At 53.7% G+C, this 27,947-nt stretch overlaps 9 protein-coding genes across 9 annotated transcripts; 3 read left to right on the top strand and 6 right to left on the bottom strand.

Annotated features, from left to right (window-relative positions):
* Nucleotides 1-741: 741 nt before the first annotated feature.
* Nucleotides 742-2,756, top strand: CH63R_13002 (uncharacterized protein; the record flags this gene model as incomplete). Its single annotated transcript, XM_018307976.1, has 4 exons — nt 742-1,141; nt 1,190-1,463; nt 1,513-2,021; nt 2,071-2,756. 4 exons carry the CDS (start codon nt 742-744, stop codon nt 2,754-2,756), a joined length of 1,869 nt encoding a protein of 622 aa, XP_018152393.1.
* Nucleotides 2,757-5,302: 2,546 nt separating this feature from the next.
* Nucleotides 5,303-5,639, bottom strand: CH63R_13001 (uncharacterized protein; the record flags this gene model as incomplete). Its single annotated transcript, XM_018307975.1, has 2 exons — nt 5,303-5,464; nt 5,538-5,639. 2 exons carry the CDS (start codon nt 5,637-5,639, stop codon nt 5,303-5,305), a joined length of 264 nt encoding a protein of 87 aa, XP_018152392.1.
* A 955-nt stretch (nt 5,640-6,594) lies between these two features.
* On the bottom strand, nt 6,595-8,044 carry CH63R_13000 (G-protein coupled receptor; the record flags this gene model as incomplete). The annotated part of the gene is given in 3 exon segments (XM_018307974.1): nt 6,595-7,446; nt 7,456-7,717; nt 7,770-8,044. Coding segments are annotated over 3 exon segments (1,389 nt in total).
* Nucleotides 8,045-13,865: 5,821 nt separating this feature from the next.
* CH63R_12999 (uncharacterized protein) lies at nt 13,866-14,705 on the top strand (the record flags this gene model as incomplete). Its single annotated transcript, XM_018307973.1, has 1 exon — nt 13,866-14,705. The coding sequence occupies one exon, from the start codon at nt 13,866-13,868 to the stop codon at nt 14,703-14,705; it is 840 nt and encodes a 279-aa protein (XP_018152390.1).
* Nucleotides 14,706-15,112: 407 nt separating this feature from the next.
* Nucleotides 15,113-16,539, bottom strand: CH63R_12998 (Fibrillarin; the record flags this gene model as incomplete). Its single annotated transcript, XM_018307972.1, has 4 exons — nt 15,113-15,171; nt 15,224-15,884; nt 15,942-16,063; nt 16,122-16,539. 4 exons carry the CDS (start codon nt 16,537-16,539, stop codon nt 15,113-15,115), a joined length of 1,260 nt encoding a protein of 419 aa, XP_018152389.1.
* Nucleotides 16,540-17,414: 875 nt separating this feature from the next.
* Nucleotides 17,415-18,291, top strand: CH63R_12997 (ribosomal protein L22; the record flags this gene model as incomplete). The annotated part of the gene is made up of 3 exons (XM_018307971.1): nt 17,415-17,417; nt 17,609-18,073; nt 18,133-18,291. The coding sequence occupies 3 exons, from the start codon at nt 17,415-17,417 to the stop codon at nt 18,289-18,291; spliced, it is 627 nt and encodes a 208-aa protein (XP_018152388.1).
* Nucleotides 18,292-18,890: 599 nt separating this feature from the next.
* CH63R_12996 (F-box domain-containing protein) lies at nt 18,891-21,407 on the bottom strand (the record flags this gene model as incomplete). Its single annotated transcript, XM_018307970.1, has 1 exon — nt 18,891-21,407. One exon carries the CDS (start codon nt 21,405-21,407, stop codon nt 18,891-18,893), a length of 2,517 nt encoding a protein of 838 aa, XP_018152387.1.
* Nucleotides 21,408-22,903: 1,496 nt separating this feature from the next.
* CH63R_12995 (Malate dehydrogenase) lies at nt 22,904-23,794 on the bottom strand (the record flags this gene model as incomplete). Its single annotated transcript, XM_018307969.1, has 2 exons — nt 22,904-22,931; nt 22,983-23,794. 2 exons carry the CDS (start codon nt 23,792-23,794, stop codon nt 22,904-22,906), a joined length of 840 nt encoding a protein of 279 aa, XP_018152386.1.
* Nucleotides 23,795-25,302: 1,508 nt separating this feature from the next.
* On the bottom strand, nt 25,303-27,647 carry CH63R_12994 (Golgi membrane protein; the record flags this gene model as incomplete). The annotated part of the gene is made up of 3 exons (XM_018307968.1): nt 25,303-27,239; nt 27,304-27,471; nt 27,524-27,647. The coding sequence occupies 3 exons, from the start codon at nt 27,645-27,647 to the stop codon at nt 25,303-25,305; spliced, it is 2,229 nt and encodes a 742-aa protein (XP_018152385.1).
* Nucleotides 27,648-27,947: the final 300 nt, after the last annotated feature.

The following is a 27,947-nucleotide window of genomic DNA, read 5'->3' as shown; positions in this document are numbered from 1 at the left end:
TCTCCGTCTCTGTCTCCCACATTTCCCTTCCGTCGGCCTTTTTCTACTTCACAATAAAGCACCTACCCATCTGCTCCCTAAATCCAACTATACCTTAGTCGACGCTGGTTGGTGTGTTTGTGTTCTGGCACACTAGCGGCGGTTCCCTACCAGCGCAATTCCTTCCTCCTAGGTCATCGTGCCTGCCACTCTCAACCCTTTTCATCGTTACTGCGACCAGCCCTCGCACCTTGGCCCCGCCCTCCGACGACAATTTTCTATTCGCATCGTCATCTTTTCTCTCTTTCCCTCCCCCCCTCACCTTCACTCTCTCGGCGACGCCCTTGCAACCACGACTTCTTGTATCGCTTCGTTCGCTGTTCACCGTCCTCCTCCGCCTCTCCGCTCTATGGTCTCTCGCTCCCGGTCAACACGGCTGTTTTGCGTTCGAAACCTGCAACTTCCTATCCCAACGACAACTGTATACTGACTTTATTCTCACCGACCTCGAAGACGCAAAGTATCAGATATACCACGACACGGGTTCCTCTCAAGGATTAAGCATTCTCCAACCAAACCGTCCTTCGACTCTCGGGCATGCGATCTATCAGCCGGGACAATTTTGCGGTCTAATCACTCAGCCTGTGGGAAAGGCATCTGTCCGTGTATATACTACAACCCTACCTTGCCACGTCTTTTTGACACCGGCTGTCTCTAATCACGAAACCCCGTCTTCTCTGCATCAACGAAAAACGGTCCGCCATGTGGGAAGTCGTGTGGACGGATCCCGACAGGGAGTCCAGGAAGGAGCATCGCGATCGGAAAGCCGTCGAGCGAGAGAACAAGGACAAGACCCGCACAGCTAGAAGCTCAATGTCCACTCGGAGCTCGTCGTCGTCCGAAAATAAGCCATTTAGCTTTTTCGGATCCAAGGGTCTTAAGCGGACACTTACACCATCGAGCGCCAAAGCATCAATGACAACCGCACTGAAAGCCCCAAGTATCGACAGTGCCTACAGAGGCTCGCGCTTGTCGAATGTCTCGGAGCCATCGCCATTGCCAACGGAGCTCCCCTGCAGTCCTGTCACGGCCGTAGATCACACTCTCCTGCCGGAACATTTTGCTGAATCGTCCCAAAGCTCGCCCATATCGTCTAACAGAGGTACAAGCTCCCAGCCCCACAATCTTGCCACAGCTCACTGATGTCTAGGCTTCATAGACTCTGTATTCTCCAAGTGGACCGACACTTCGCTCGCTGGGCCAACGTCTCCCTGCAACACATCCGTGGCTGAGTCGACGGCAGCAAAGCGGGAGCACTACGTCCAGACGCTCAGCCCAACGTCCTTCATTACCAAGAGCACCGAGGTTACCATCTTGCCCCGGACGATAGAGAACGACATCGCGGGCATGGTCTCGCATATCACCATTACAGCTGAGCCAGTCAAGGAGGGGCCGCCGACCCCTCCTCGCTCGCCAGCAACGCAGTAAGTCTAGTCGCCTGACCTTGCACCGACATCACTAATATAACCCTAGACCTGCCGTTTCGGCTATGGTAGACCCTTCCATGCTTGACACGCCCGTCAACCTGTTCCCAGGACAGGCCAGTCCAAAACAATCCTTACGACGGGTGCCTTCCTGGACGACGGCGTTTAAGCCCAATAACCCTGATGCCTGGAAGCCTCCAGATGCCTGGGACTGCGGGCCTCCGCCCGAAGTGCGAACCCCGATGATTGAGGATGTTATTGAGGAGATATCGGAGCTTGAAGCTGGGCTTGCCATGTCCATGGACCTCAACAGCATGCAACGCGAGGTCAGGCGTATGGCCGCCGCAAGCTACAGCATCCGCCTCCTGCGCCTGAAAGAGGTCTGGGGCGACACTACCGACGCTAATCTCTACAAGGAATTGGAGATGGAAAAGAAAAGATGGATGCTCTCGTCGTTGCACAATATGGACAAACAGGCCAACCAAGACCAGACTTCTCACCCTACTAAGATTACTCCGGCCAAAGCGAAGAAGGTCCTGGCACTCTACGAGACTCAAGGTGAGTTGAGAACTTCATAATCGTATGGCTCGACTGACCGTTCTTTCAGCGACCACATCATACTTGGCCGCTCTCCACTTCAACAAGCAAGTCTACCATATGTCCTCCGCGCCTCTTTCTCACACTCTTTTCCCCAACATACATCCGGTTCTCGTGCCGGCCATCTCGCCATCGGCGTTTCCCGTTGCCCCGTCTCTGTTTGGCGTAGCCTATGCGCTGGCGCTCCCGGCACTGCTGCCATCGTCCGAAGTACCTGGCCTCCTCAAGAATGTCCACCGGTGTCTTGCTGTTGGCGGAGCCCTACATCTGACACTAATCGATCCTCTGCCAATCGCCAGCACTCTGGGTCCGCTTATGCGCTCGTGGATCGAGGAGAACCTAATCTTCAATCTGGAGAAGAACTTCCGCTGCATGAACCCCAGCAAGCTCTTCCCTCTATGGCTCGCAGACGCTTCTCTCCGTGGCGAGGGCAGTACCATTACCACGGTGAAGTTCTGCGCCATGCCTCCCGCCGAGAGGCCGGACACAGGCACAACAGACGCCGAACAGGTTACAGACAGAGCCATTAAGCAGGAGCTACGCAGCATGGTCGGTCGAATGCTCTGGAAGGAAGTATGGGGGCAATTCGTCACCGCCGACCGATGGTGGTGGGAGCACCCCGACATCGTCGCGGAATGTGAGCAGGTCAAGACGGCGTGGGAGTACAGTATCATTGAGGCAGTCAAGAGTGCGTGATTCCGTCTCGGTTACTGGTAGTTTCATTCCCCCGAACAGTATAGGGTGGTATTTCTTTTGTGTCGTTTTCGAGGAGCAGAAATGCTATTCTTGACATGGCGTTGGAGGCCAGGTTTCTTTCACAATACCCCCCTCCCCCTGGATGATCCACAGAGCCGCTTGCTTCACCTGGCTTGGGAACAGTTTGGCGGATCCGACGGCACACGGTGTGGATTTCTATGTATGTGGTAGTGCTCCTATTTGATGGGCTCTTTGGGGACTTTTTTTGAGAGAACTTATGAATGCACAGGTTCACAGAGAACCGAGCAGCGACTTTACCTAGGGAATGAGCCTTAGGACTAGCTATAGCTACGACTGTAGAGTACCAATGTTAATGGCAAGAATACGCAGCCTAAAACAGTATGCCTGCTGTAATGATACATTCAACGTCTGTCTAGTCGCGCGATGGCTTCTAGGATTCAATCTCATGCTCCCTCCCGAACCGTTGCTAGATGACCAGTGCATTATGAACCAACCAATCGAGAGACTCGAAATAACACGGTAAGTCAGAACCAACGACGAGAGTTATTAAGCGGGAGAGGTTGTCCGCAAGGAGTTGGGCACTGTCAAACCATCCGATGGAGAAGGTATGGGGAAGCTTAACTAGTCAGTCAACAGCATTTTGTTGATTGTTCTACAGGCCTCGTTCGTCTTTCATGAGTTCGGATGATAACCACGCATGGGTTGCAGCGGCTCTTTTGTCCAAGGAGCCCCAGAGTTTGGACGGTTATGAGTGGGGGAGGAGGGCGATCCCCAGATCCTCGGTTCTGACGAACCGTCATCGATCCCTGTCCGTCCCCGCATCCTCCACCCCTCTACCCTTTTGTGTTTATCGTAGTGCATGAGATTTGGAGACTTGTCTGCTTGATTGAAATGCTAATGAACGACGGACGTTCTTCGGGTTGCAGATATACTCTCCACCCACTCCCTTTCGTGTTTCGCCGAACCAGGAGCTCTCGTATGCTGCGCGCGCCAGAGAAAATGGATCGTGAGGTGGGAGTTGTGGTGACGAGTGACATGTGTTGGGTGCCATACGAGCATGTTTGCGGTTGCAGCCGCGGGCGGTGGCGAGCGGAATACCTTAGGTACATGTGACTGTAGCCGTGCCAGGATAGGAAGCGCAAGTACTTACACTGCACTTTACTGATCGTATTTCGACTGCTCAGACTTGGACATTGAGTTGGCATGATTGACAAACGCCTTACATCCCATCGTCTTTCGAATGGACGTTGACAGGTCAGCAGACGTTAGTAATGGAGGTGGGGAGCGCCCGGCTTGTTCAAGTTTTTTGACCTGGCACAATCGCCTGGACAGGCTCGTTATTGATTCATCATAGACCGTGTCAATGAGTCGGGAGGTGAGACAATGCCTTACAAGCCCTCGCCAAAAGCTTAGGTCGATGGTAATTCTCCTTTGGCCATGCCTCACGCCAAAGTCCTCGGGTCAATAAAGGGTAAGCATGATACGAGTGGCGAGTAACGCGACATGTCTCCGGCGCTTCGAATCTTCGCATGCGCGTAATAAGAGGCTGACCAGCCACTTCCGCTGTAGAAAATTGGATTCAAAAATATTTTTGGTAGTTGCAAAGACGATAAAATAGTGTCAAATGTACGGTGGATGGCCCCTGACGTTGTGTAGGCTCGGTTCTGGAACAAATCTCCCTCCATGACATTGTCCTAGTTTAGAATGACTAGTGGTCAAAGGTCGGTCGACGGTGATTGATATCGCTGCCACTTTAACATTGATCGGGCTGTCTAGGCTATACACCGCAGGCAAGCAGCCGTCTCTTTGCGCGAAAAGGTTCGAGGCCTTGTGGGTACCAGGTGATTCGGTTGTACTGGATAAAAACTGACACTTTGGGGGACTCCCTTCTTTCCGTGGCTTGTCTTGCGGGAAGACACACTTGTCATGCTGCAGGTCTTTCTTGAATGAGCCCTTCTGCGCTGCGCAAGACTGGCGACAAGTCCGCGATATGCCTGTCGGTATGGTACTGGGCAGTGGAAGGATGAATACAGAAAAAGAACAAAAAAACAAGGTTTGTCAGTTGTCCGTGAGTTGAGTCCTGGCTCTTGCATCTAGAGCGAGTCAGCAAGCACAATCGAGAATGACATGAACCATGTTTCGAGGAAGGTGACAACTTGACATTGGGCCCAAGGTTCCGGCCATCCGGATGGACTGGCTTCTTTCCCCTTTACATGTCATGGTCTGCAGCGGCAGCAACCCAATGGCGATTCCGGAGAGACACAGCACATGTCGTTTTGCCGGATCGTAACTGAGAGACACGGCCGAACAAAATGGGCCAGGTCATATTCGAGATTCACTGCGCTTGAACTGGGCCCATTCCGGCCGTAGATGAAGACAAGCTTGGCCGTTCAGAACCAAAGCAAAGCGGGACAATAGATGGTGTGAGTGAGCCCTGATTGATCTTGAAGGCTAAATTCCAACCCCCCTGGTGCAAACTCTTACTACTGCGGGCTGCCAGCCGATGGTTTCTCCCGCTGGAGAACTCATCCTCCGACTGTTACTTGCTTGCGCTTCTCGTCAATTTCCCTGATCGCTATCGGGTTGTGCTGGCAAAGCCAATGGCGTTTGGGCAAAGGATCCTCGGTGGCTTCCTGTCGGCGATCGTTACGCAGTTGATTGGCGGAAATGCTAGAAAAGGAGGCAGGCTGTCAGGGATATCGGTTTCTCTGAGTAACAGCGCGGGAGAGACCACTACCTAAACAAGCATCCGATGCACACTTGGATCAATCCCTGTTCCGACAGAAGAAAAGCTTGGAGTTCCTGCATGCATGAAAGCCAAGACGGGGCGGAGGCAAGTTCACTTCTGCTGTCAATGGGCATTGTCTCCTTTCTTTCAGCAATCACTGCCAGTCAGTGGCCGCAGTGTCAGCTACAAACCCACTGAGTTGGATGCTGACTGTACGCTGTAGGTAGGGGATTCGAACCCTGCCAAGTGCATCTGCATTAGAGCAATCAACTCAAGCCCAAACCTTCCATGTTAATCTACTTTTCACATTTCCCCGGCAGCATTGTATCCAAAGAAGATTCGCCAAGCCTACGATAACAAGATGATAAGACAGCCCGTCATTGACAATCGGCACCACATACGGACACACCGGCAAATGACAGGGGACAGGGACACCACACAATTTCTGCTTACGCCGTCACGCCATCTTCTTTGCGATGCAACAGAACTGGACTTGCCCACAGACCGTTGGTCATTGATTGCCGTGGCGCTTCAGGGCTGTCGTTGTTGTCGCCTGCTACCCAGCACTACTGAGCGTTGACAGTTGCGTATAGACGAAACCGGCCAAACTTGGGACATGGTGGTGAGACAAACCGTTGGGTCCGAACAGGAGGAATGCAGTCTCGTCTTGGGACACACGTGGAATCTGATGTGCTTTGTTCCCGAGTCAATCCGTCTCGACGTTTGTGGCGCTACACCTTGACAGTGTGTCTCGTATGAGGGTAAACTACTTGATGAAGTAGGAGAGACAGTAGAGGATAAACAAATGCTACGTAGCTACTTTTTCATACACAAACGAACAGGCCGGCGTTGAACGCAACCTAACCAAATGTCATTGTAAATGATTAATCTGTCTGGTTCAACAAATCATGTGTTTCGTAAGACCGTGGGAATATATACAGTACACGCTCCCTCGAAAAGCGATGTTGAACCTAAACATGTCAATACGACGGAGCCTCGCTCGCCCTCGCCCCCAAAGAAAACTTTCTGCATAGCATTGGGTATCGTTCACATGAAAACGGGTTGCTATCACTACAGTAGACAAGTCGTCTATGCCCGCGAAACCTGCTCCTTGGAGCTTGGTCGGCTGTTTGTGAGTTCTGCTATGCTTTCACTCTCGTAGTTCTTTGTTCTTCGGTTCTGGCTCGCTATCCTGAACGAGTCACTGTGGCGGAAAGTACCAACGATTTCCGTGACGTCTGGCCGTCGAGACGCATACTTGATGTCGGTCCATAGAGTCTTGCAAGCCTTCCATGAGGTTACAACATAGATGAGGGCATTCCAAAATCCTTGTAGTGGGAGGACGAAGGCACTCATGAACTCAAGGGGTGTTGAGGATTCCCTCGTGTGGATGACCGAGTAAACGCGGTTGGCGCTCGACGGGACCCAAGTGATGAGAATGACGGTGAAAAATAGGATGGAGCACTTGGTGTACGACCACGCAGCGTTGTTGAGTTCGAAATTGCGCCGGCGAGCCGAGTTGATGGGACGCTGCGTGGCAGCTTCGGCCGCAGTGCTTTCTACAGGGAGGACTTCGTCGGCCAGCGACTCGTTGCGGTTGTGGTTATGGCTCGCAGAGATGCTAACGGAATAGGCGGCGGCATTGGGCATCCGCGGGGATGGGCCGGCTTCCGACCCACGTCTTCCCATCGGACCCAGCCCGATAGAGCCATGCGGTTGGTCAATCACCACCTCTGAGGTGACATAGACTTCTGTTGTCTTCACTGAGGTGAGAACGTCGTGGAACGAGTTCCCTTGATCGTGGTCGGAAGAGCTAAAGTTGCGAAGCTGCTTGCGCTTCTGATAGATCTCCCTACCAGCGCGGATGTAGATGAAGAAGGTGATCAGGATTGCGATCCTAAGAACGTTAGTGATGGTCGCCTCGCACAGGAGGTTGAAGGCCTACCAGACAGGCCCGTAAAACGTGAGAATGCGCCAGATTTCCCACTCAGGCGTGACCCAGCACCATAGCGTTGCATTTCCGTAGACTCTCTGGCCGTCGCCGTTCCTGATAAAGACATATACCAGTGCGGGGATGAACGGAATACCGTAGCAGAAGATGAGGTAGGGAATCTCCATCCTCCGTAGTCTTTCGGCGTCAAATTTGTAGTAGAATGTTAGATACACATTGATGGCCATGGTGAGCGTCCAAAATGCATCGGCCGGCATAAACCTGTTGCGGAGTTAGCTTTGAATGGACTCGGGCGAAGGTCGGGCAGGCTCACATCTGCACCAGAAAAGCCTGAAGTTGACAGCCCGCGGAGTCAGGAGAGCCAATATATGACCTCGCCATGAGAGTCCCGACATTTGTCATCATGTTGCCAAAGGAGGCAAAGAATACTAGCCGGTTGATGGGCTTGTGAAACGCTCTCGACGAGCAGAATGTTACGATGATGAAGACACATCCCAGCAGGGAAAACACCGAGCACGTCCGTTCGATGATGCTGAGCAAGTCAAGATCGCCCTTATCCAGGTTGACCTTCTCTTCGGGTGTGTTCATGGTGAGTGGGCGTATGTTTATTTATCGATAACCCGGTCTTGACGGAGCACGTTGTGTAGCCAGGCCAGATCAGAGGCACGGAATGCGAGGGGTGACTATCTTGGGTTCCACCGGCAGCGATTCGGACGGCTAAAAGTTGAAGTCGACGGCAGGGCGCTCGAAGATCCTGCTCGAACAGTTGTGATTCTGTTCGCAGTGGTGGGAGATAGGTCGATCGTCAAGTATGCAATTCGAGGAGACTCCCATGAACGATGCAAACGGCAAAGGTCTAGGTTCTCAGTAGGTCGATGAGTGTTGCCAGCACAAGCAGTGGCTGCGCAATATGCTATGCAGAATCCAGACGCGTATGGTCTATGAGAAAGCACAAACGGATGTGCTGCACCCGAACCCAGTAACGATGTTGTCGAGAAACGAGCACCAACATGATTCAAAAGAAACGTAGAAAACAAAGCCAGAAGTGAGGGAGACAACGGCAAAATTTCAGGGCGGGCGGGGGGACAGAGCCAGTCATCAACTTGTCGAGGCGAGGCACGCCCTTGACTGTCGCATGGCTTGTAGCAGGGGGTGATGCCTGGCAGGATTGGGCAAGGATGCCGTCAAGAGCTTGCTCCATGTTGGAGAAGGTAGACATTCGCAAGTACCAATACGGAGTGAAAGGCGTGAGAGAGGCCGTCGAGATACCTGACCGGTGCTGGGATTGGCCTTGCCCGCTCAAAGCTGATAGGGGGCAGAACAACGACGGCTGTCGTAACCGGAACAGGCCAAGTGAAGAAATCAGCTTTCAGTGTACTAGTAGTTCATATAACCAGCTTGGCGCGGGGTCGGACGAACCTGGGGACGCCAGGGTTGCCCTTGTTCATTCCCACAGCTGCCCCATCCCCACCAGGCTTCAGTGCAGGGCTTCCTAGGATGATTGCACCTCGTTTGTCGCGTGTGTGCGTTGGCTGCATCCTGAGCTGTGCCGTATTTGGCTTCGGAATTGCGATGCATCCCTCACAGGATGACATTCTTGTAGACGATGGCCGTATGTTGACCCCCGAGACGGCTTCCAGTCGCAATATCATGTTAGCATCGTTAACCAGCATGAAGCTCAGGTAATGACCACAGTTTGGTCAAGGAGCTTGGACATCCAGGCCATGGTCAAGGCGGCAGCGGCGACGACGGGACGGCGGAAGCAGACCAAACTGTCTTGCATTCAGGCACTTCTTAGCGAGCCGCCACAGACGGCTTTCTCAAAGCCGTCGACTTCTCACTGCTCTTGGTGAAACCCATGTCAAGCCACGGGAAATAGGGACCGAGTGCTGAAAGTCGCATGCTTGGTATTGTTGACGGCGACAAAGCTCATCTTGCTCGGGTTCATTGGTCCTATCGACGCGCAGGGTCGACTGGAAAGAACAGTTCTGGTTTCATGACTCGAAGAAATCGGGCCTCGTCCGACTTTCGAATTTTTGCGAGCTGCTGCATAGGTACATCTTATCTGCAGCCATCTGATGGCGCTGCCGAGTTGCCCTACTAAAGTGCGTCGCAAAGAGCCATCTGAAGCAGACGCAAAGCCGTGTAGATGACGGCAGCTAGTGCAAGTCAGGCGCTAGTTTCCACCGTCTCATCCGGTGCGTTATAAGGTAGCGACAGTCTAGGCATTCAACACTTGTGCTCCCTGACCCGAAGGTAGCAAACCCAACCCGTTTTAGGGAGCAAACGATTAGTGTACGATAATTGGTTAGCACAAAGCTAGCGATAACTTCGTTTCTGGTATTAGAATAGCATTTACGGCCAGCCACAATTGCCTGACTGAATAGTGAGAAAGTATTCAGACTTCAGCATCTCCTGATCTGGCCAAAGGCACCATGTTGTTGCAGACCACGTGGAGAGCGCCACCATAGAGTGCGTAGTCTCAGCGACGGTGGACGGATGTTTGTGGGTGCTGTTGAAACTGGGACGAGGCCGTCAGCTTGCTGCCGTCTCGGCCTTCGTCCCTACTTGTTTGAGATGGGATGAAGACAGACATTCCAGCGCCGCCGTGTTGACATTTTGGTGCGTGTGGTCGGTGCCAAGCCACACGCCAGAGACTCGATGATGAATGCTCTGTAGCGCTGACCGGTTTCTCGACTCGACAGAACCGCTCTGTGATGGGATGACCCAGTGCGTTTCGGAGTTGAAGCTTTGACTTCGGGTGAAGCGAAGGTTCAGACAGCTACCAGTGACATTTGACATAAACTGTGCCGCTGGCTTGGAACCCAGACGGGATGAAAACGCCGTTGCAAGGTTCTCGTTGGTTGTTCGAGACGAGCTCTAATTCGCTTCCTATTCCGTAGGGGCCTTGTTCGGGGATGGAGGACGTGGGCCAAAGGGCACGAAGGGGGCAAAGTCTGGGGCAGACGCATGCAGATTCTTTAATGCACGCCCGGACGGCTGGACGTTCGGTGTTGTAATGGCGGGAGCAGCACGCGAGCAGTCAGAGTGGAACGCAGCAGGCCAAGCTGGATTGGTTGGTGATTAGAGTGATATTACAGGTGGAGTGCAAGACCCGCACTTGCCAACCACAATGTAGCATCACTCATTCCCCGTGCTTAGGTACCATGCGGGGTGGAGTGGGGTTCCTTCTCAGATGGTGGGTATCTTTTGGGAAATGGCAACCACAAGCCTCTCATGCCAAAACACGCCGGTCTGAGGCCTCTGCAACTGTCCCATAGCCTGCGCGGGGAGAGACCGGGGCGTAACTTTCTTACTTGGGATTCTGCGGACACATGTGCAACTCGTCGTATGTATCCTCGTTCTTTACGCCGGCCTGTCGTTCAGCTTCATCATTATCCAGTGCTATTGCTAGGCGCTGTAGACCAAAGCAGTTTAAAGGACATTGGAGCTTCCAACGCCTTCCCGGTGGCAAGAAACGGATCAGGAAATTTCGCCTATGGTACCGGTCTCGGCCAGAGTTGGCTTTCAGCCCTGCTCTGGCCAGATCCTCCCTCCTGGTTTTTTCGGCTCGCTTTATTTAATGTGAGGCACGCGTGTTTTGTTTTTTTGGATGGACAGTATACGCACATTTTTACTCTGACTGGGCGTAGGAATGCTGTCTCATCAGGCTGTCTGTCTTGGACGCAAGCCCCCTCTCCATCAGGGGTTTCTTAGCTCGACGGGATGCCGGTTTGATGTTCTCATCCTGACAGCCATTCGAACTTAAGCACATGAAACATGACACGCTTTTTCACGGTATCTCATCATCGAGACTGTCAATTCGGTAAAGAAAGCAAAGCATAGCCAGATTGCGGAGGAACAGAAGGAGCCTAATGGCTTGGCCTCCTTCGACCCCAACAACTAACTTTACGACCTGCAATGATCTCGCCCATCGCCGAACGGCATCCATCTCAAGTGACTTAATTCTTTCCTTGTCATCATCCCAGAACCATTTGTTACAGGGGCTGACCCCGATGGGCAACTTGGCCGTGCAACAGGAGCTGAGCCTGGCCATCTGTTAGATGCTGGTGTTCTGTCTGTGCGTTTCCGTCAGGGTTGATATTAGCCATCCCAACGCTTGCAAGGACACTCCCTGTCGACTCGTTGGAGAGAAGATCTGAAGGATGAAAGCCACTTCACCGGAGGACCCGATCAACAACCGCCGTTGACAATGTCAGCTTTGCTCTGTAACGACAATTCCAGTCAGGTATCTCGCTGGCTTTTGTATCTCTAAACTGGGCCATGTTCTGGTGAATTTTGACCTGCTGACCAAGGCTAGGAACGTGCATCAATTTATATGGAAGAGACGTGTTGAATATTTTCTACATCGTAGGAAGCAGTCCAATTCGTCAAAGCCACAAATTTCGGTGTCATCCAAGCTCTCGCTTGGTCGTTGGATGTGATGATGCAACCCTCGATGCCCCAGGGCGCTACAGACAACTCAAGCATGACCCCCTGAGATCTTCGGAAAACTCAACTGACTTCCTCATCGAAGTGAAATGGCTGGTGCGTTTCTGCATGGCAGCACTAGCGTATGGAGTAGCTCTCTAAGAAAATATTTCCGCGAAAGAGGAAGAAAGAGGGGGATTCAGCCGTCGACAAGGATGAGCGCCACCACGGCAACATCGCCAAAATGACAACTCCCCCGAACGGTTCGACTAGTCAGAAACCCATCTGGAACGAAAACTTGACCGAACAGGTCTCCTTGTGATCCCTGCCACGCGGGAAAATATGCCTCCTAGCACGTCTTGGTGTTCTAGACCCAGACAGTGCTTCGTCATGGGGACTTGATCAGATCCACGAAAACCGCCGTCGTAGGGTGAGGGGTCAGATCCCTGAAGTACTTCTGCTGGGTCTAGAGAGACCAAAGACACGAGAATAGGCGCGCCTCCAACGAATCCGTCTTCAGACCGATTGGCTGGCCATACCCGCCTGGGAAACCATTCGCTGTCCAATAGCTCCCTGTATCTTTGCGCTTGGACAGTTATTCAAGAAGAACTCGACGTGGGTTGCTGGAGAAAGAGTTCTGGATGGTCAGATCGTCCCGAAGTATGACATGATGGCCCTCTATCGATGAGCCATTCACGGCAGTTACGATGGAAGACGGGAAGTTGAAACTGATGGTTTAACCCAAAGACTGCGCGATCCAAGAATGTTCAACATAGGTAGGTAGTGAACAAACAATTTCAGATAGCGATGTCAAACTGCTCAGTTACCTGGATAACATTCAAGTGGAAGACGTTTGTGTTTTGGGGATCTCGTTATGTTATCTAATGGTATCTCAGAACAAAGTTCGTATCCTTGTAGTTTTCCTAGAAGCCATATATCGAGATACTGGAACGGAAACGAAACATTTGAAAATAGGGACCCGTCGGTGATCCCCTGCCCTCGAGAGCCATTCATGCTCGTTGTGGTCTTGGGGTGGAATGCCGAGTGTTTCGTTAAAACGGTGAATTTCATTTCCCTTCAGTATTGGTAAGCAGCTCCAATCTTTTCTCCGTGTGTCGACTTTGAATAGTTGCAAACCCGATCAAGAAGTCGTCTACTCCTCCATAAACGGTCCTGATGGAAGAATCTGAGTTTTTCTTTAATTTACATCCCTCTCGCCCTGTCTTAGCATGCTCTTGAGCGCCCAGCTCGGATTACATCACGTCTACAGTTCATCCACACGGTGATACCAAGACTTTGGAAATCCAATTCAGCTACCCATGCTCATATTGATGATTTCGAGTGCTTGGAGGCCTTTGTTTTGCCTGTATCGAACCTTTTCTGTGGACGACCATTTGGAGGTTCGATACGGATAATCAATCATCTAGGCTTCTTTCATGTTTGAGCTAGAAGCGAGGGGAAACGCCGCGTTTTGGCTTGTAGGTCCTCCGGCGTGAAAATGGGGTTTGTAAGTCTTTGAATGCTCGACAGTGTTCCATTGTCTTGCACCGATATGAACCTTCAAACGAGTTTCGAAGTTGGAGCAGGCCAGCCCCAGCACACAACGACTTGTGCTATTTCCTCGACATGCCAGCCTTTGTTATCTCTTGAGTGTCGATAGACACATAGTGATATAAGTACTGGGTTCTTCCGTCTTTGTCAAGGGGGCCAAGAATGCCGACTGCCAGAACCCTCCCGAACGATTGTCGCCGCCCTCCATAAGATGAAGTCTAGAGCAAGATTCCACGATGGTCTACTCGATTTCCTCAAAACTCCATGGTTCCCCGTTTCACTGATACCAAAGGGCCTCTTCAAACACCTTCCAACTAACGGATGGACCTGACTCAGATCGCCGTAAGAGTTACAAACACCTGAGAGCCCCAGGTGAAAAGTCCCATACAATCGCCCCTCCTCAAGCTCCATCGCGAACCACGCCACGATGACGCGAAGACACAGACCAAGCAAGCGGTCATCCAAGCACCGACACGCAACCCTCGAGGCGGACTTCAGTCTCGCCGAGGGCCGCGTCATCAACGAAAAGAATCATCGCCACCGGTCACAGAAGGACGGAATAGCAGCTAGGAGATGTCGGGCCTCATCCGTGCCCGTCTCTAAACCCTCACGGAAGTACCGCCACCACAGACACACCCACCGCATTGCCATCGAGACGGATACGGACGGCGACTTCGCCATGCTCCCGACCCCACCAGGCTCGCCAGATGTATCATCATTCACCCACATAACCTCTAAACACGAAGACGCCAACGACGCCGGTAACGTCAACAGCCGCAGCAGCCGCCGCAAATCCGAGCGACATCTCTCTCCACGACCCCCGAAAGCCCCCACCAGAGACCTCGTCACGTCAGACCAGCAGGTCTTCAGCGACGCGACCCTGAAGAGCTTCCGATTTCGCCACCACATGCTCTCTCTCCTCGACCAGCAGCGCACCGCGGTTGAGTCGTGGGCCGACAGCGTCGGCGCTGGGGGCCCCGCAGAGCCGATGGACTGGCAGCCGGAGCAGGAGCGGGTTGTATATATTGCACGCAGCCCCGTGGAGTACGGGTGCTATGATGACCGGTGGAGGGTCGAAGGCGAGTCGACAGAAAAGGAACAGCGGCAACAGCAGCAGCTGGGCATGTCGTCGGCAGCGATAGCGATGGCTATGCCGTTCGCGGCTCAGCCCGAGATGGGGTCGTGGACCGGCGAAACGCCGCTGGATGCATTGTCAATGTGGGGGACATCGGCATTTGGGTTGGGGTTTTTGGGTGAAATTGAGTAAAGGTGGGGGAGGCTGTTGTGTATGGAGGTCCAGCAACACCAGGATGGAGGTTGGGACCAACGAAGTGATGACTCTCGATAGAAATCGTTCGTCACCAACCACCAAGACGTAGGCAACTGCACGAAACTACTACTCCTATTCAAGCCTATAGGCCCATTAAACATGTCATTTTCACCACGGGGGACTTTTTAATACCTATATGGGTTAACATGCAAGTTCTGAACTAGACCAGTCCTAAATTCCTAACGCCTGTCCAGATGAAGTCCGACCGACCGTACCCATTGAAGCAAAAGTCAAATCTCGTGGGAATCTCGCAAATGTACAGATTCAACCGCTCACCCACCCTCCTCTAACACGCGCAACGCATACACAAATTTTTCTTTCTCATCTCTCCAGTCTTTCACACCTTATTTTGCGTAGCGCGAGTACTCGGCGGCGACAAGGCAGTGGTCACGCTCGAAAGGTTCTGGAAGGTGTTAGTTTTCAATCTGGATTCGACACGAATCGGGGGAACCAACCTAGCGTAAGCTGCTCCTTGGGAGTGATGCGCTCCGCTCTCAGCTTCTCGACCTCCATGGCGAAGACCTTAGTGGCAGGTGCAGTACTGTCGATACAGTTGGCCTTAATGGAAATGAGGATGCCGCCGCCGACCTTCAGGAACTGGTGAGCGTTCATAGCGACAATGCGAGCCTGGTCGGGCTGAGCGACATCGGCGAAGATGGCGTCGACCATGGGCATGAGCATGCGGTATTTGAGGGGCTGGCGGGCGTCCTCGACAATGGGGACGACGTTGGTGCGCTTCGCAGCCATGCCGATGAGGTCACGGCCAGAGCGAGGGGAGAATTCGACAGCGTAAACGAAGCCGGTGGGACCGACGATGTCGGCGACGTGGGAGACGGAGGTACCGGAGGCACCACCGAGGTAGAGGACCTTGGAGCCAGGTCCGAAGTAGAGCTTCTCCAGACCACCGATGACGGCAGCGGCCAGCTTACTGCGGAAGGGGTTCCATACACGGTACTCGACCTTGGTGGTTGTGGTGGTGCCGTCCTCGTTCTGGACGCTGTCGTCGACTGAGACGCGCTTCTCGCCGTAAACGGACTCGCCAGGAACGATGTTGCGAGTTGCAATGGCGTCTTCCTTGCCACGGACAACAAAGATACCCTCGTGACGGTGGGGTTCCTATGGGTGTCAGTTAAGCCCATGGTACGAGGCGTCCGAAGCGATGGATCAACATACCACGATGACCTTCTGGCCGCCCTTCTGGCCAGGCTTGAAGCCTCCGCGGCCACCACCTCTGCCGCCGCGCTTGTCAATGCCTCCACGGCCACGAGCACCACCAGGACCGCCGCGACCACCACCTAAACTTCATCAGTACAGAGATTCGCGCTTCGTCAACATCGAGTACTCAAAGCATACCGCGACCACCACCGCGACCACCGAAGCCGCCGCGACCGCGGTCACCGCCAAAGCCACCACGGCCTCCACGGTCACCGCCGCCGAAGCCTCCACGGCCACCACCACGTCCACCGAAACCACCACCGCCTCCGCGAGGGGCACCGCGACCACCGCCGCCACGAGGCACGAAGGGAGCCATGTCTTTTATTGATTCGTTATAGGGGTGTTGTTGAGTATTGTTGTAAGAAGGGACGATGAATTGGATCAAGACAGGCAGTTCCCGCGTTGTGAAAAGTCGAATTGGGGGTGTCAGAGGCGCAGGTGCTAATCCTCTTGGTGGCGGGTTGAACACTGGATATACGCTTCGGCTGGGTGATTGAAATTTTTCGTCGGACTTTTTTTTTGGGAGCTTCAAGAGAACGCACGGGCCAGGGAGCATGCAGAGAGATTGTGGGGTCAAATGGCTTGATTGGACACGGCGGAATTATACAAGTGCCGTATTCCGGTGCAATTTTTCCCAGAGATTAGATAGCGTAACCGCCAAAAGACTGGGGCCAGTTGTGTTGGTGTCAGCAATATTCGTAGAGGGGACGTTTTCATATTAGTTGAAAGACGATTTTCGCAGGGTGGTCCAAGCGCTACTAAAGCCGCGAAGAAGAGCAGCAAAATTTAATCGGCCGGAAGAACTCAGAACCCATCAGCCCGTCCAGACGGACTGCAGTCTGAGAGAGGAAGGCGCAGTCTCCCCAGAAGGTCTTCCCGGGAGAGGTGGCTGCCACAAAATGTGGTGGATAGAGTTTGTTATCAGCTTGTCGAGGAGCGGTATCTGGTTGGTCAGGATTGGGGACACGTGAGGCGCTTTGGCCACCCCTGCCAAAATTGTGCTTCCGCTCTGCGATCCCTTACGAAACCTGTGGGAGCAGGCGGCCGGCGCATCTAACGATTGTGACGAGACGACATCGATTGAAATCTTACATTTCACATCCGACAACGAGCAAACTCGGATGCAATACTGACATAATAAAACAAACCTACTACAGCTCCATCACCGTATTAATCGTGAGTGTATTCGAACCCTCCGTGCTTCCCCCCCTTCCGTTTGGCTCGAAAGCCGCTGTTTCCTACCCCGTAGGGCTGCGGAGCCCTAAAGCCGACCCCCCTGCCGTTGCTCGATCCGCAAGCGAGAGCCAACCCGCGCGCAGGAGGGCTAGGGTCACTCAAAGTTGTGAATTTCTTCTAACCTCACTCTGACAGCCAGCCCAGTCCACGACGACCACCGACGCCCCGAAACCATCACCACACCCAACGATCAAGATGGTAAGTTGCGCACCGCTCCCCATCCGTTTGCTCGCCGAAAGAAGGAACTTGTGTGAATTGCCGAAGACAATTGGAATCGTCACCGACGAAAGACAACCGCCGCTGCCCCTCGTCTACATTAAGAGCCAAAGAGACCTGGGAAAAACACCCGACAAAACTTCGCCTTGCAAACAATTGGAGCGTCACCTTAGAACAAGGGGGAGGAAAAGATCCATGGACTTGAGACAACGAGACTGACAGTTTCCGTCTTCCAGGTTCGTTACGCTGCCCACGAGATCGCCCCCGCGAAGTCGGCCCGCGCCCGCGGCGCCTACCTCCGTGTGTCCTTCAAGAACACTCGCGAGACCGCTCAGGCCATCAACGGCTGGAAGCTCCAGCGCGCCGTCACCTTCCTCGAGAACGTCACCGAGAAGAAGGAGGCCGTCCCCTTCCGCCGCTACGCTGGCTCTATCGGCCGCACCGCTCAGGGCAAGGCCTTCGGTGTCTCCAAGGCCCGCTGGCCCGTCAAGTCCGCCGAGTTCCTTCTCGGCCTCCTCAAGAACGCCGAGTCCAACGCCGATGCCAAGGGTCTCGACACCGGCAACCTGGTTGTCAAGCACATCCAAGTCAACCAGGCCCCCAAGCAACGGAGACGCACATACCGTGCTCACGGTCGTGTATGTCTTTGGCCTCTTGTGATCCCCTTCAACCTGGACAGCTCCTCTAACACACTTAGATCAACCCCTACATGTCCAACCCCTGCCACATCGAGCTCATCCTTACCGAGGGTGAGGAGGTCGTCCAGAAGTCTGACGCCGTCGCTGGCCGTGAGGAGATCCGCCTCAACTCCCGCCAGCGTGGTGCCCGCGTCCGCCAGGCCATCACCGCCGCATAAACGAACTCTCTTTTAACGGATGATATTCGACATTTTGTGCGGTTGGGCGTTGCGAAGTGTGGAAACGCGGAACACCTGGGAGGTTTTGGGTTGACGGATGCGTGGATGCGTGGATCAACCAACAAATAAAACTTTTGCGGCTTTTCATATGCTGGTGTACAGGAAGGCTATGGTCTCATGGCATTTAGGGATTGGCATGCGAACTCTCACGCAACGGTCTGCATGGGCCACCAATAAACAAACATGCAAAAACGATTCCCCCAGGCGGCCCTAGCTACTTGATTGGCGTCAACGGATACGAGGAAAATGCATTCAATTATGGCCTGCTTTTTTTTACAAGACAACTTAAAGTCATTCCCTTTTTTGAGTCGATGCCGCCTTCCTAGTTGTTACGGTCATGGTTATTGACCCCTTTTTGACAAACTATCCTACAGCCTGTCGATTTCAGTGCCCAACGACGCTCTCCGCCCCCCTACCCCCCTTACCCCCAAGATCCTTTTGTGGTATCGTATCCCAAACGCCGAGCAGTAGCAAATTGCTAAGATACCATGCCAAAGTAAATCATTATACAGTTTCGATACAGCCTCGCTGACGCAGACTCAACCCTGGCGCACTGTCTTGGTGATGACTCCGCTGAAGCGTCCCCGGCCAGGATGCACGATGCCGTCCATCTTTGCGGCTTCAATAACTCCCTCGTCGTACACGTTGTTCCACTCCGTATCCACGCCGAATGCAGTGGTCAGATTGAATTGCTCCTGGGGTGTGATATGGTTGGTGATCTTCGCTGCCAACCTGTCGGTACACACCTGCATGAGAGACGCCAACTCTCTGCGCCTCGATATAACGTCCTGAGACGCCTGTCTTGGTGAATGACTTCCCAGGATACCGGTATTGTCAATGGAGGAAGTGTCCACAAGTACGTAGCCGCAGGACTTGAACGACAGGTGCTCAATCGCGAGGGAAGCCTTGTCTCTGACAAGGCCGTGCGGACGAGGAATGAAAGAGAAGCCATCGTCTCGACGCACGAAACCATCGACCCAATCGTCTTCGTCCAGCTCATCGCCTTGACTAGCCATCAGCTCGTGGATTGAAGGTGCCGGAGAAACGCGCTCAATGATGCCCGCCCAAGACAGCAGCTTTGGCTGCTTAAGCCGCATCCTATTCCAATTAGGGATCTGGTTCGGCGGTAACGGAGGGACTTGATTCGGTCCAGCGCCCATGTTGCCCATTGGAGGTTGAGCCGGTGGTGGCAATACCGCCGCACCCCCTTGGTCAAAGCCCAAAGCTAGGGGCAAGTTGACTTGCTGTTGAAGAGGGGCGGGTGGCACCGGGGGCGGCTGTTGTTGAGCAATCGGTTGAGCAGCTTGAGCCACGCCGTGAGCATGCACCGGGCCTGGAGCCTGTATCTGGATTTGAATCGGCGCTCCGACATGGGCATGTAGTTGATGGACTGCAGCATTCAAATGGGCCTGATCCCGAGTGGGCGAACCTGTGAGAGATACGGTCTCCAACTCGAGCTTCTGCAGTGACTGGCCTGCCATCGTTCGGAGGGCTTGGAGGAAGACGTGGGGCGTCGCATAGCAGTTTTTCAGCGACAGATGCCTAACGTGCGGCAATGAGAGCAAGACATCCGGCGACTTGGCGGTCTCGGGATGCACCATTTGCTCGGGCGAGCAAAATGGAGCCGGAAGCACGTACAGATTGCGCTGAGTCGTGCCGGGTGCGAACTCGCCGCCGCAAATCCACTCAAAGTGGAGAAACTTGATGTTCTCTTGCGTTGCGATGTGGTCCTGGAGTAAGCTCTGAACCTTGAGGACGGACTCCACGGGAGAGACGAAGGTGTCCTCAACGCAGCCAGGCGCCACCTTGGCTACTTGGCGCCAATCGGCGACAACGGCCAGAGCAACGTTGGTGAGGTTGGGTAAGCTTTGCCAAAAGTCCGGCCTCTGGAACATAAAAATATGGCTGCTGGGTATCTTGGCGATCGTCAGGGTCGTCAGCGAGTTAAATCTGCTCAGCCGGGCATTGTCAATGAGCGCGATCACGTATGACTGGATAAGAGCTCGATGGGCCCACTCTAGCTCCAACAACATCTCCTTCTGCCCTCTGGTCAGGTTTCTGGGCTGCAACGGATAGCCCGCAGGCGAGTCCCTGAGTACCGCCATCAGCGTTCGTGTGAAAGTGTCATCGTGATCCTGGTCAGGAGCGGCATCAACGTGTTGAAGCACGGCGCGGTTGATGACTTGGCTCTCGGAGCTGGCCAGAGCGGCGGCGGCGGCGGCGGTACGCTCATCAAAGTCGATACTCGTCAACGAGACGTTCTCGGTACTCAAGAGCATCGCAATGGCATCCTTGGCCTGGTCTTGCGCGTATCCGGCTTTTCTCACCATTGACTCAAGGACGGTATACTTGAAGTCTCGAGGACTCTCGAAGGCGAGCTTGCGGGCGTTCATAGAATCCGAGTTGATTCGGAGGTGTCGCTGCAGTGTCCGGTATCGCAAGTTGCGCAAGCCGAAGACGGGATGCGGCAACGGGGGGCTCTCCAGCTGTTGATCAGGGCCCAAGAGATAGCCCAGTCCTGCGTCGCAGCACAGTCCCAATTCCTGCACTTTGGCCAAATATCCTAGAGCTTCCATCATAGAGGCTGTCTCGTCAGCAGTCTGCTCCAGTCCCTCAAGTTCCGTGTATCGTAGATAAGATTCGTGGGGCCACCGGTAGATGCCCCAGTACGAGGTGATGGCCTCCTGTGTCGGTTTGATGGGTGGGTAGGCGAGATTCTCTTCGTCGAGTTCGAGGGACAGGGCGAAACGTAGAATGTGTTCGCCGAAAGACTGGAAGATCCGCATTCCACTTGAGAAGAGCGTGTCTTTGCCCGACTGTGCCTGCTCGTTGTCCTCGTTCTCCAAAAACGCCTTCTTCTTCATAGCCTGGTATATCTCCGAGCGGAAGGGAACCACGACGTTGCGGAAGTATTTTGCTGAAATCATCTGATCGAACTCGCGATTGACCAGGCGGAGATTCTTAACATCCAACCGGGACAGGTATGTGGTGATCTCGTCAAAGATCTCAACCGGGATCTTGGCGGGCGGCCAAGTCGGCACTATATTCGAAGCCATGGAACCCTGACAGCGAAGCCTGCGTCGTTTGCAGGGCATGCTAGATGTCAGAGTGTCCCGTTTGTTCATGGCGATTGCTGAGTTATCCCGGCATGAATGGACTGCCTAGTGGAGGGTTGGTCGGATTGTAGGGCTCGGTAAATGGTGTTATCAGGTAGTGGCTCGGCGGTCGGAGATCGGAGGTCAAAGGTTTATATGGTCAATTGGACACTTGACTGATTGACCAACATGAATTATGTTTGGTACATCATTAGCCGAAGGGTCAAGCGGGGGTTGAGGAGTTGGGTTTGGTTATGATGGGTTATGGTTGCTGCGAGCAGTCGAGAGATGTGGATCGTTGGTCGTCAATCATAAAGTTATAAAAATACGCCGAGAGGAAATGAAATGGTAATTGCGACTGCAGTAATGATGCAGCGCTAAAGAACATACAAAAATGGGTTGTGGGCCAGTGAGACACACAACCTGGAGATATGGCGGCGTATTCTATTTGACAATGTGAGAAAAGAAATGGTGACTTAGGCCTCGCGAAGGTTGAAAGGACAATAGAGAGATGGGGGGCAGGTTCGGTATCTGAAGTGCAGATGCAAGCAGGTTGGGTGGTGTTGAAGGTAGGTCCGGCGCAGGAGCCACTGTGAGGTGAAGTTAACGGTCACAGCATCTGCAGCTGTTGACGAGACCACATTTTTAGCGTGATTTGCATGACTAAAAAAAAGGTCCTATGATTGGCCAGACGAAAATTGATGTGGCCAGGGCGGCGATCAGACAAGAGGCAGTCAGGCAATTCAGGAGTGAGATCCGTAAGCGGGGCTAAAAGGATAGTTTAGCGGGCAGGCATGTTTGGCGGGGTGGTGCTAGCCTTCAGGGTCCAGACTAGTGGGTTTGAATCCAATCTCTTCTTCCCTTTTTGTCAAGAGCTTTGCTTTCAATCATCGCCTCTGACCCCTTTTGTGGCCCATCTTGACCTTCAGCTGATCTGAAGCTATTCAAACCTATCCGGATGACAAAAAGTACTTCCATTGTGGTATGTGTCCATTGTGTTCCGTACTATGGTTCTTTCTTCTCTTCTGGGAAAGCGACCGAGTTTCCATGTCGATCCTAACCATTGGAAAGACCAGCTGCTCATTCAGTACCAATGGTGTCAACCACGCAGTCTCTCATTATGCCTATTGTAAGCCATGCCATGATGAAACATGCCATACAAGTCCATTTGACTGAAGCTTTGAAATAAAAAGTTGCCAATCAAAACATGAGTGCTCTGCAGACCTTGATGTGATATCAGCGTTGCCTGCCGCCGGCCAATCTAGGTCGCAGTAATCTCTAGTCATGAGAGAGAATAGTTCATAGATGCTCTCTGCAACAGGTGAAACGATGGTATCTCAAACCAAATAGAACTATTACACCTGTTAAACCCGTAAACACCCCGACGCCATAAATCGTAACAATGCTGTCACTTTGGACCGCCTTTTCCCACTACGGTGCGATGACTTGACAACGTTCTACGAAGCGTCCGAGTAAAACCAATATCTTTGTTTCGGTTAGTAATGGATGATTTGCATAGAGACCATACTTGCTTACTGTGTAGCATATTGTACCTCAAAAGCCTCGGATTGGCCCTTGCAAGAAGCGGGAGCGCTGCCACCGACAGTATGTATCCTGTAGACCTCCCGAAGACCACCACTACTGGGCTCGATAACCTTCAATCTGAGCCACGCGACGGCAGCCTCGCCGTGCTGGCCAGTCTGCGCTGTGAGGGGTGCGGGCATGGAACCGTTCTTGGCGCAGTATGCGTCCCCGATGGGCGATCCGTCCGGTTCCAGCTTGAATAGTGGCACCCCAGCACCCGTAAAAAGATGGTGGCCCGATATGGCAAGGTTGCTTGGCCCAAGGCGGCGGCTGACCTCCTCCTCTGTGAGGTTGAAGTCCATGGCAACTATCGGCAGCTTGTCAAGAAGGTCAGGGTACAAGGACCCGACACAGCTGGCGTTGAAGAGCGTCGCGATAGCACCGGTGGCGACGGGCACTGCTGTGGCGTTTTTGGTGTCACAGGTGTAGTTTTGGGTCCCGCGACCGATGGCGATGTGCATCAGGGACAGACCCTGCTCGGGCTCGCCAAGTGTCTCGATGGCGGCTGAAGGCAAGTCAGCACTGGTAGACTCCTGAAAGTGTTTACGTCGCTCACATTGGGGCAGCTTGGCAGCGGAAAGATCGCAGACCGGAGCGGCAGAGAGGTACCGAGTGGCTTGGACCTTGGTTGCGAGCATGTTGAAATACTCGGATATGTGCTCGATGAAGCCCGGCAGCGCGGCCTGAAGATTGAGCGTGGGGTAGGTTGGTGCAGCAAGGGCAAGGGATGCTAGACTCGGTACCAACAATGTTGAACAACGCATGTCGGGCGTGTTTGTGTGCAACTTGCAACGCGGAGGAAATATGAAGAGGTAAGAGTGTAGTGGTTATACTCGTTGTAAAGATGGGAATGGTGACACAAAATCCACGCAGAAGACCCAGATGGAACCAAGGAAACCGAAGGTCAAGAAAAGAACGAGAAACCAGAACACGGAGAGGAAAGAAATAAGACTCTTCTCTCGGATGGAGAATATAACTGCGGTTATGGCGAGCTGGTTGCCTTAAGTTCTGTTGTATAAGCGGACAGCGGCTTATAATATACCCCAACACCCTCAAGCGCCATGTGCCGTGTCTACCTACACATAGACAAAGACATACTGAGAAAATAATGTCCGGGGGGGGGGGGGACGTCCAGGGGTGGCGGCATGTGTGCGAGGTAGCGCGTGTGGGCATTCGCAGCGTTCAGAGAACCAAGACATGTAGCCGCCACGCCCATGTCATCGTATGCCAGGAGGAAAGGATAAATGAGGGCGAATGAGTGGATGGGGCAGGATGCAAGTAATACCAGGATGTGTAAAATGCCTGGCGATCTTCGTCAGGGTCAGGGTAGATGCAAGCGCCCGGCCCGCTTTGAGGGCCTCGTTGTGCTGCTACCGCTAGCGTAATTGTTAGCTATGCTGCAAGAATCAAGCTTCGAGAGGAACATAGGTAGTGTCCTTATTAGCATCTTGTTCCTTGTTAGGCTCAAGGTGTTGCCGTCCAGTTGGACCAGGCATCATGAGCCAGCGCACCATCGCACGAACAGCTGCTTTCGGTTGTTACTCTCCCAGCAAGCGAGACCATATGTTAGTTGTTTGGCTGCCTACTCGGCCGGGTACGTACTTACTTGGGTACTTATGAGGCTTTGGCAATGTTGCACTGTCCAGCCGAGGGATAACCTCTTCCAAGATTCCAACGATCACAGGCGGCTAAGAAACTGAAATAGCAACACAGGTCGCGTCAACGATGCACTACCATAGGCTGGCCGAGGTTGCCAGGGACGGACGGGACGGCCTGCCCCTCCCCCGGCGACGCGCCCATGTTGCATGCACCCGCTCTTGCACCAGGGCCATGATGGTCTTTCATTGGCCGCCGGGATGGGCACTATTTGGGCCGCCTTGACGGGCCAGCGGCAATAGCTGATGTCAACCGCCGGTCGAATTGCCCAGCGTCCTCAGCATCGAGGGGTCACTGGCAGTTTCGGGGAAATCTCCATGGAGAAACAAGAATAGCATCTTTGGCGGGGAGAATCACGCGCACGAAGCCGACCGGGTTGTATTTCGCAGCATGTCCCCGCCCTTTCCCGGAGGCCGATGTTCAAAACTTATCAATGGTATGTCTGTCCCTCACCAATCCCAGAATTCACATTACATGCCTCGACGCCCACTCGTACAGTCACCCAGAAACCAAGTTATGCGTACAATCCACGCCCGCGGGATCTTTCGTCCCTGGGCTAGTCAATACTCCGCTCACGTCCCTTCCTTTCTTTCGCCGGCCGGCATCATGTCACCAACTAATGCCCGCTAAATCCTTCTTCTTGCCAGTCGCCGTGGCCATCGCCGGCCCCTCCGTTGAGACCTCCCGCGCCCGCGCCCGCAGCGGCTGCTGCTGCAGCCGACTTGCCAAGATTGCTGGCGTGCTTCTCCGCGTCCACCGTGCCAAGCCAGTATAGCGAGCAGAAGACGAGCAGATGCAACGCTACACAGTACGCCGCGAAGAGATTCCTGCTCGTCCGCGACGCGAGTACCATTCGCGTGACCGAGTATACCACACGCTCCGGGAAACTCATTCGCTTGTACGCCCTGGCAGACTCACGTCCGCGGAAGGCGGCAAACGGCGAGATGTTCGACTCGTACGCCTTGCGGTATCTGTCCATGGTGATGCCCGGGTTTCCGCTGCCGCCCATCGAAACAGTCGACGGGTTGGGGTTGGACGGATATGCCGCCGACGACGACGTCGTAGCGGAGGGGCCTGCCCGATTGTACGTCGAGACGTACCTCGTCTTCTCGTACAGGTTGAGGTTGTCCTTTTGCAGAGCTGACACCTCTTGTCTCAGCTGCGACACTGTGCGGTGAGTGTTTGACAGCTCAGTCTCCAACTCGGCGATCCTCTTTTTGAACCGGTCGCGCTGTGCCGTAATCATTGGCAAGATGCCTGAGCCACCCCCCATCGGCTCGCCACCAGACATCCGCGGGTCGATTCCACTGATGATGGACGACGTTGGTGACACTCTTCCTCCTCTTCGTCCCGGTGCAGCCGATGGAGCGTACCGGTTGAATGTTCCCGCTACTGACGCCCCCGAGGGAAACGCGTTGGAAGACTCCGACTGCAACGTTGCGAGGTCGTTCTCGAGACGTTCGTTGAGCTGCTGCGCCTTTTCCAGCTCCATGTTTGTCCTTGACATGTCCTCCTGAAGATCGGACAGCTTGGTCTGGAGGTCTTGATGAGATACGCGCAAGATGGTGAGCTCGTCGCCGAGCTTCTTGTTGCGTGCCAATAGCAGCTTCTCCAGCGTGTCACCTTGACCCTTGGCCTCTGCCAGGTTCTCGGCAGCCTCCTTTACATCGTCATCGTCGCCTGTTGAGAATTCAATGCTCTTGAGCACCTCGAGCTCCTGCTTCACGTCTTCGTAGTCACTCCATTTCTGCACCTTGGCCTTCAAGTTGTCCCTTTCTTCTTTGAGGAGGCCGACCTCCCTCTCCAAACCACGCAGCCGGGAGTCTAGAGTACGCTTGATGCCCTCCTTCTCGACACGGGCGGCGTCGAGCTTTCTGATGAGTGACGAGTTTTCGGATCGCATCCGCATGTAGCCAGGATCGTCCTCCAGTGACGTGGGCGCCTGAGAGGCGACCGAAGATTTTGCCTGCGCCAGTTCCAGCCTCAGCTGCTCATTCCGCGCCTCGACCTCGGCCAGTCGTGCACTAGTCCGATCGAGGTCTGAATGAAGCATCTCGATTTCGGCGCTGGTAACGTGACCGGCCTGGGCCTCGGTATCTCCATCATCTGCCTTGCCCAGACGCTGGTTGACCTCGTAGCTCGCTTTTATTTCGGTGAGCAAGCGCTCCTGATTCTCCACCTTTTCCTCCAATGTCTTCTCCTTCGCAGCCCAGTTATCCTTCTTTTCGTCGAGAACGGCGACCCAAGAAGCCTCCACTTCCTTGACCCTGCTCTCCAAGCTGATTTCGAGCTCCTTTTTCGCGGCGGACTCGGTCTGCAGTTTCGACTCGGCGTCCTCCAGCTGTGTTGTTAGCTTGGTGACAGACTGTTGCAGGTGCTGGTTCTCCTCGCTCAGCTTTGGCAGAGTGTCCTCCGATACAAGCATCGAGTCGACCGACGCCTCGAGCAGCGGGTATGGGTCGGGCGCATCGGACAGGGAGGTGTACGCCTGGAGGAACGCCGAGTTAATGGATTTTGAGTGGTTGGTGAGGAGGTCGATGAAGGTTTGGTAGGCTGGCTGGTTAGCGAGACACACAAAGAGGGAGGCAAACATCTCGGCCATAGGCAAGCAGCATACCCTTCAACAGGCCCTTGATCTCGGTTAGCTTTGTAGAATCGTCAAGCTTTCGAAAGTCCTTCGTTTTCTGTGCCAATTCCTTCCTCTGGACGGTCGAGTCTCTCTGGTATGTGACGATCTCGGAGGCGGTGTTGTCGAGGTTTGAGACGAGGTTCGTGTAGTCGATGGCTGACTCAATTAGATTCTACCGTCAATAGCGACGACTGAGAATTTTGCTCACTTCTCCAGGCCGAAATGGCATGCTGGAATTTGTTGCCGCCTTCGGGAAGATTTGGAGTCTCGGAGGAAAGCTCTGTCTGCTGGGCGTTGCCCTTGGCAGCTAGGACGGCCTCGATGTCTGCCATGTTGACTCGGTCTTTCGATCGCGGCTTGGGGAATCACTTCATCACTGAGCTTAGGTTAAGGCCAAATAAAGACGTGGAAGACGGCGGTCGGCAGAGGGGTAGGCTGGTTTGATATGCCCAAGTCGGCGGCAGTTGGCGTCGTGAGGTACAGATCGATGTGTTTCGGCTGAGCTCGCTGGTTCGGGGAACGTGTTCCCTTTCCGTGCAGCAACTTGATTGGCTGCGGACAGCAACAGTAGGCAAGGTACCTTAGGTGGGTAGGTAGCTACTTAGGTAGGTGTTAATTGTTTCCGTCCCACC

The sequence above is a fragment of the Colletotrichum higginsianum genome, chromosome 9 (genome assembly GCF_001672515.1).
Source record: "Colletotrichum higginsianum IMI 349063 chromosome 9, whole genome shotgun sequence".
NCBI lineage: Eukaryota > Fungi > Ascomycota > Sordariomycetes > Glomerellales > Glomerellaceae > Colletotrichum > Colletotrichum higginsianum.
Note: the sequence above shows the minus strand (reverse complement) of the source record. Positions and strands in the feature narration are given on the sequence as shown.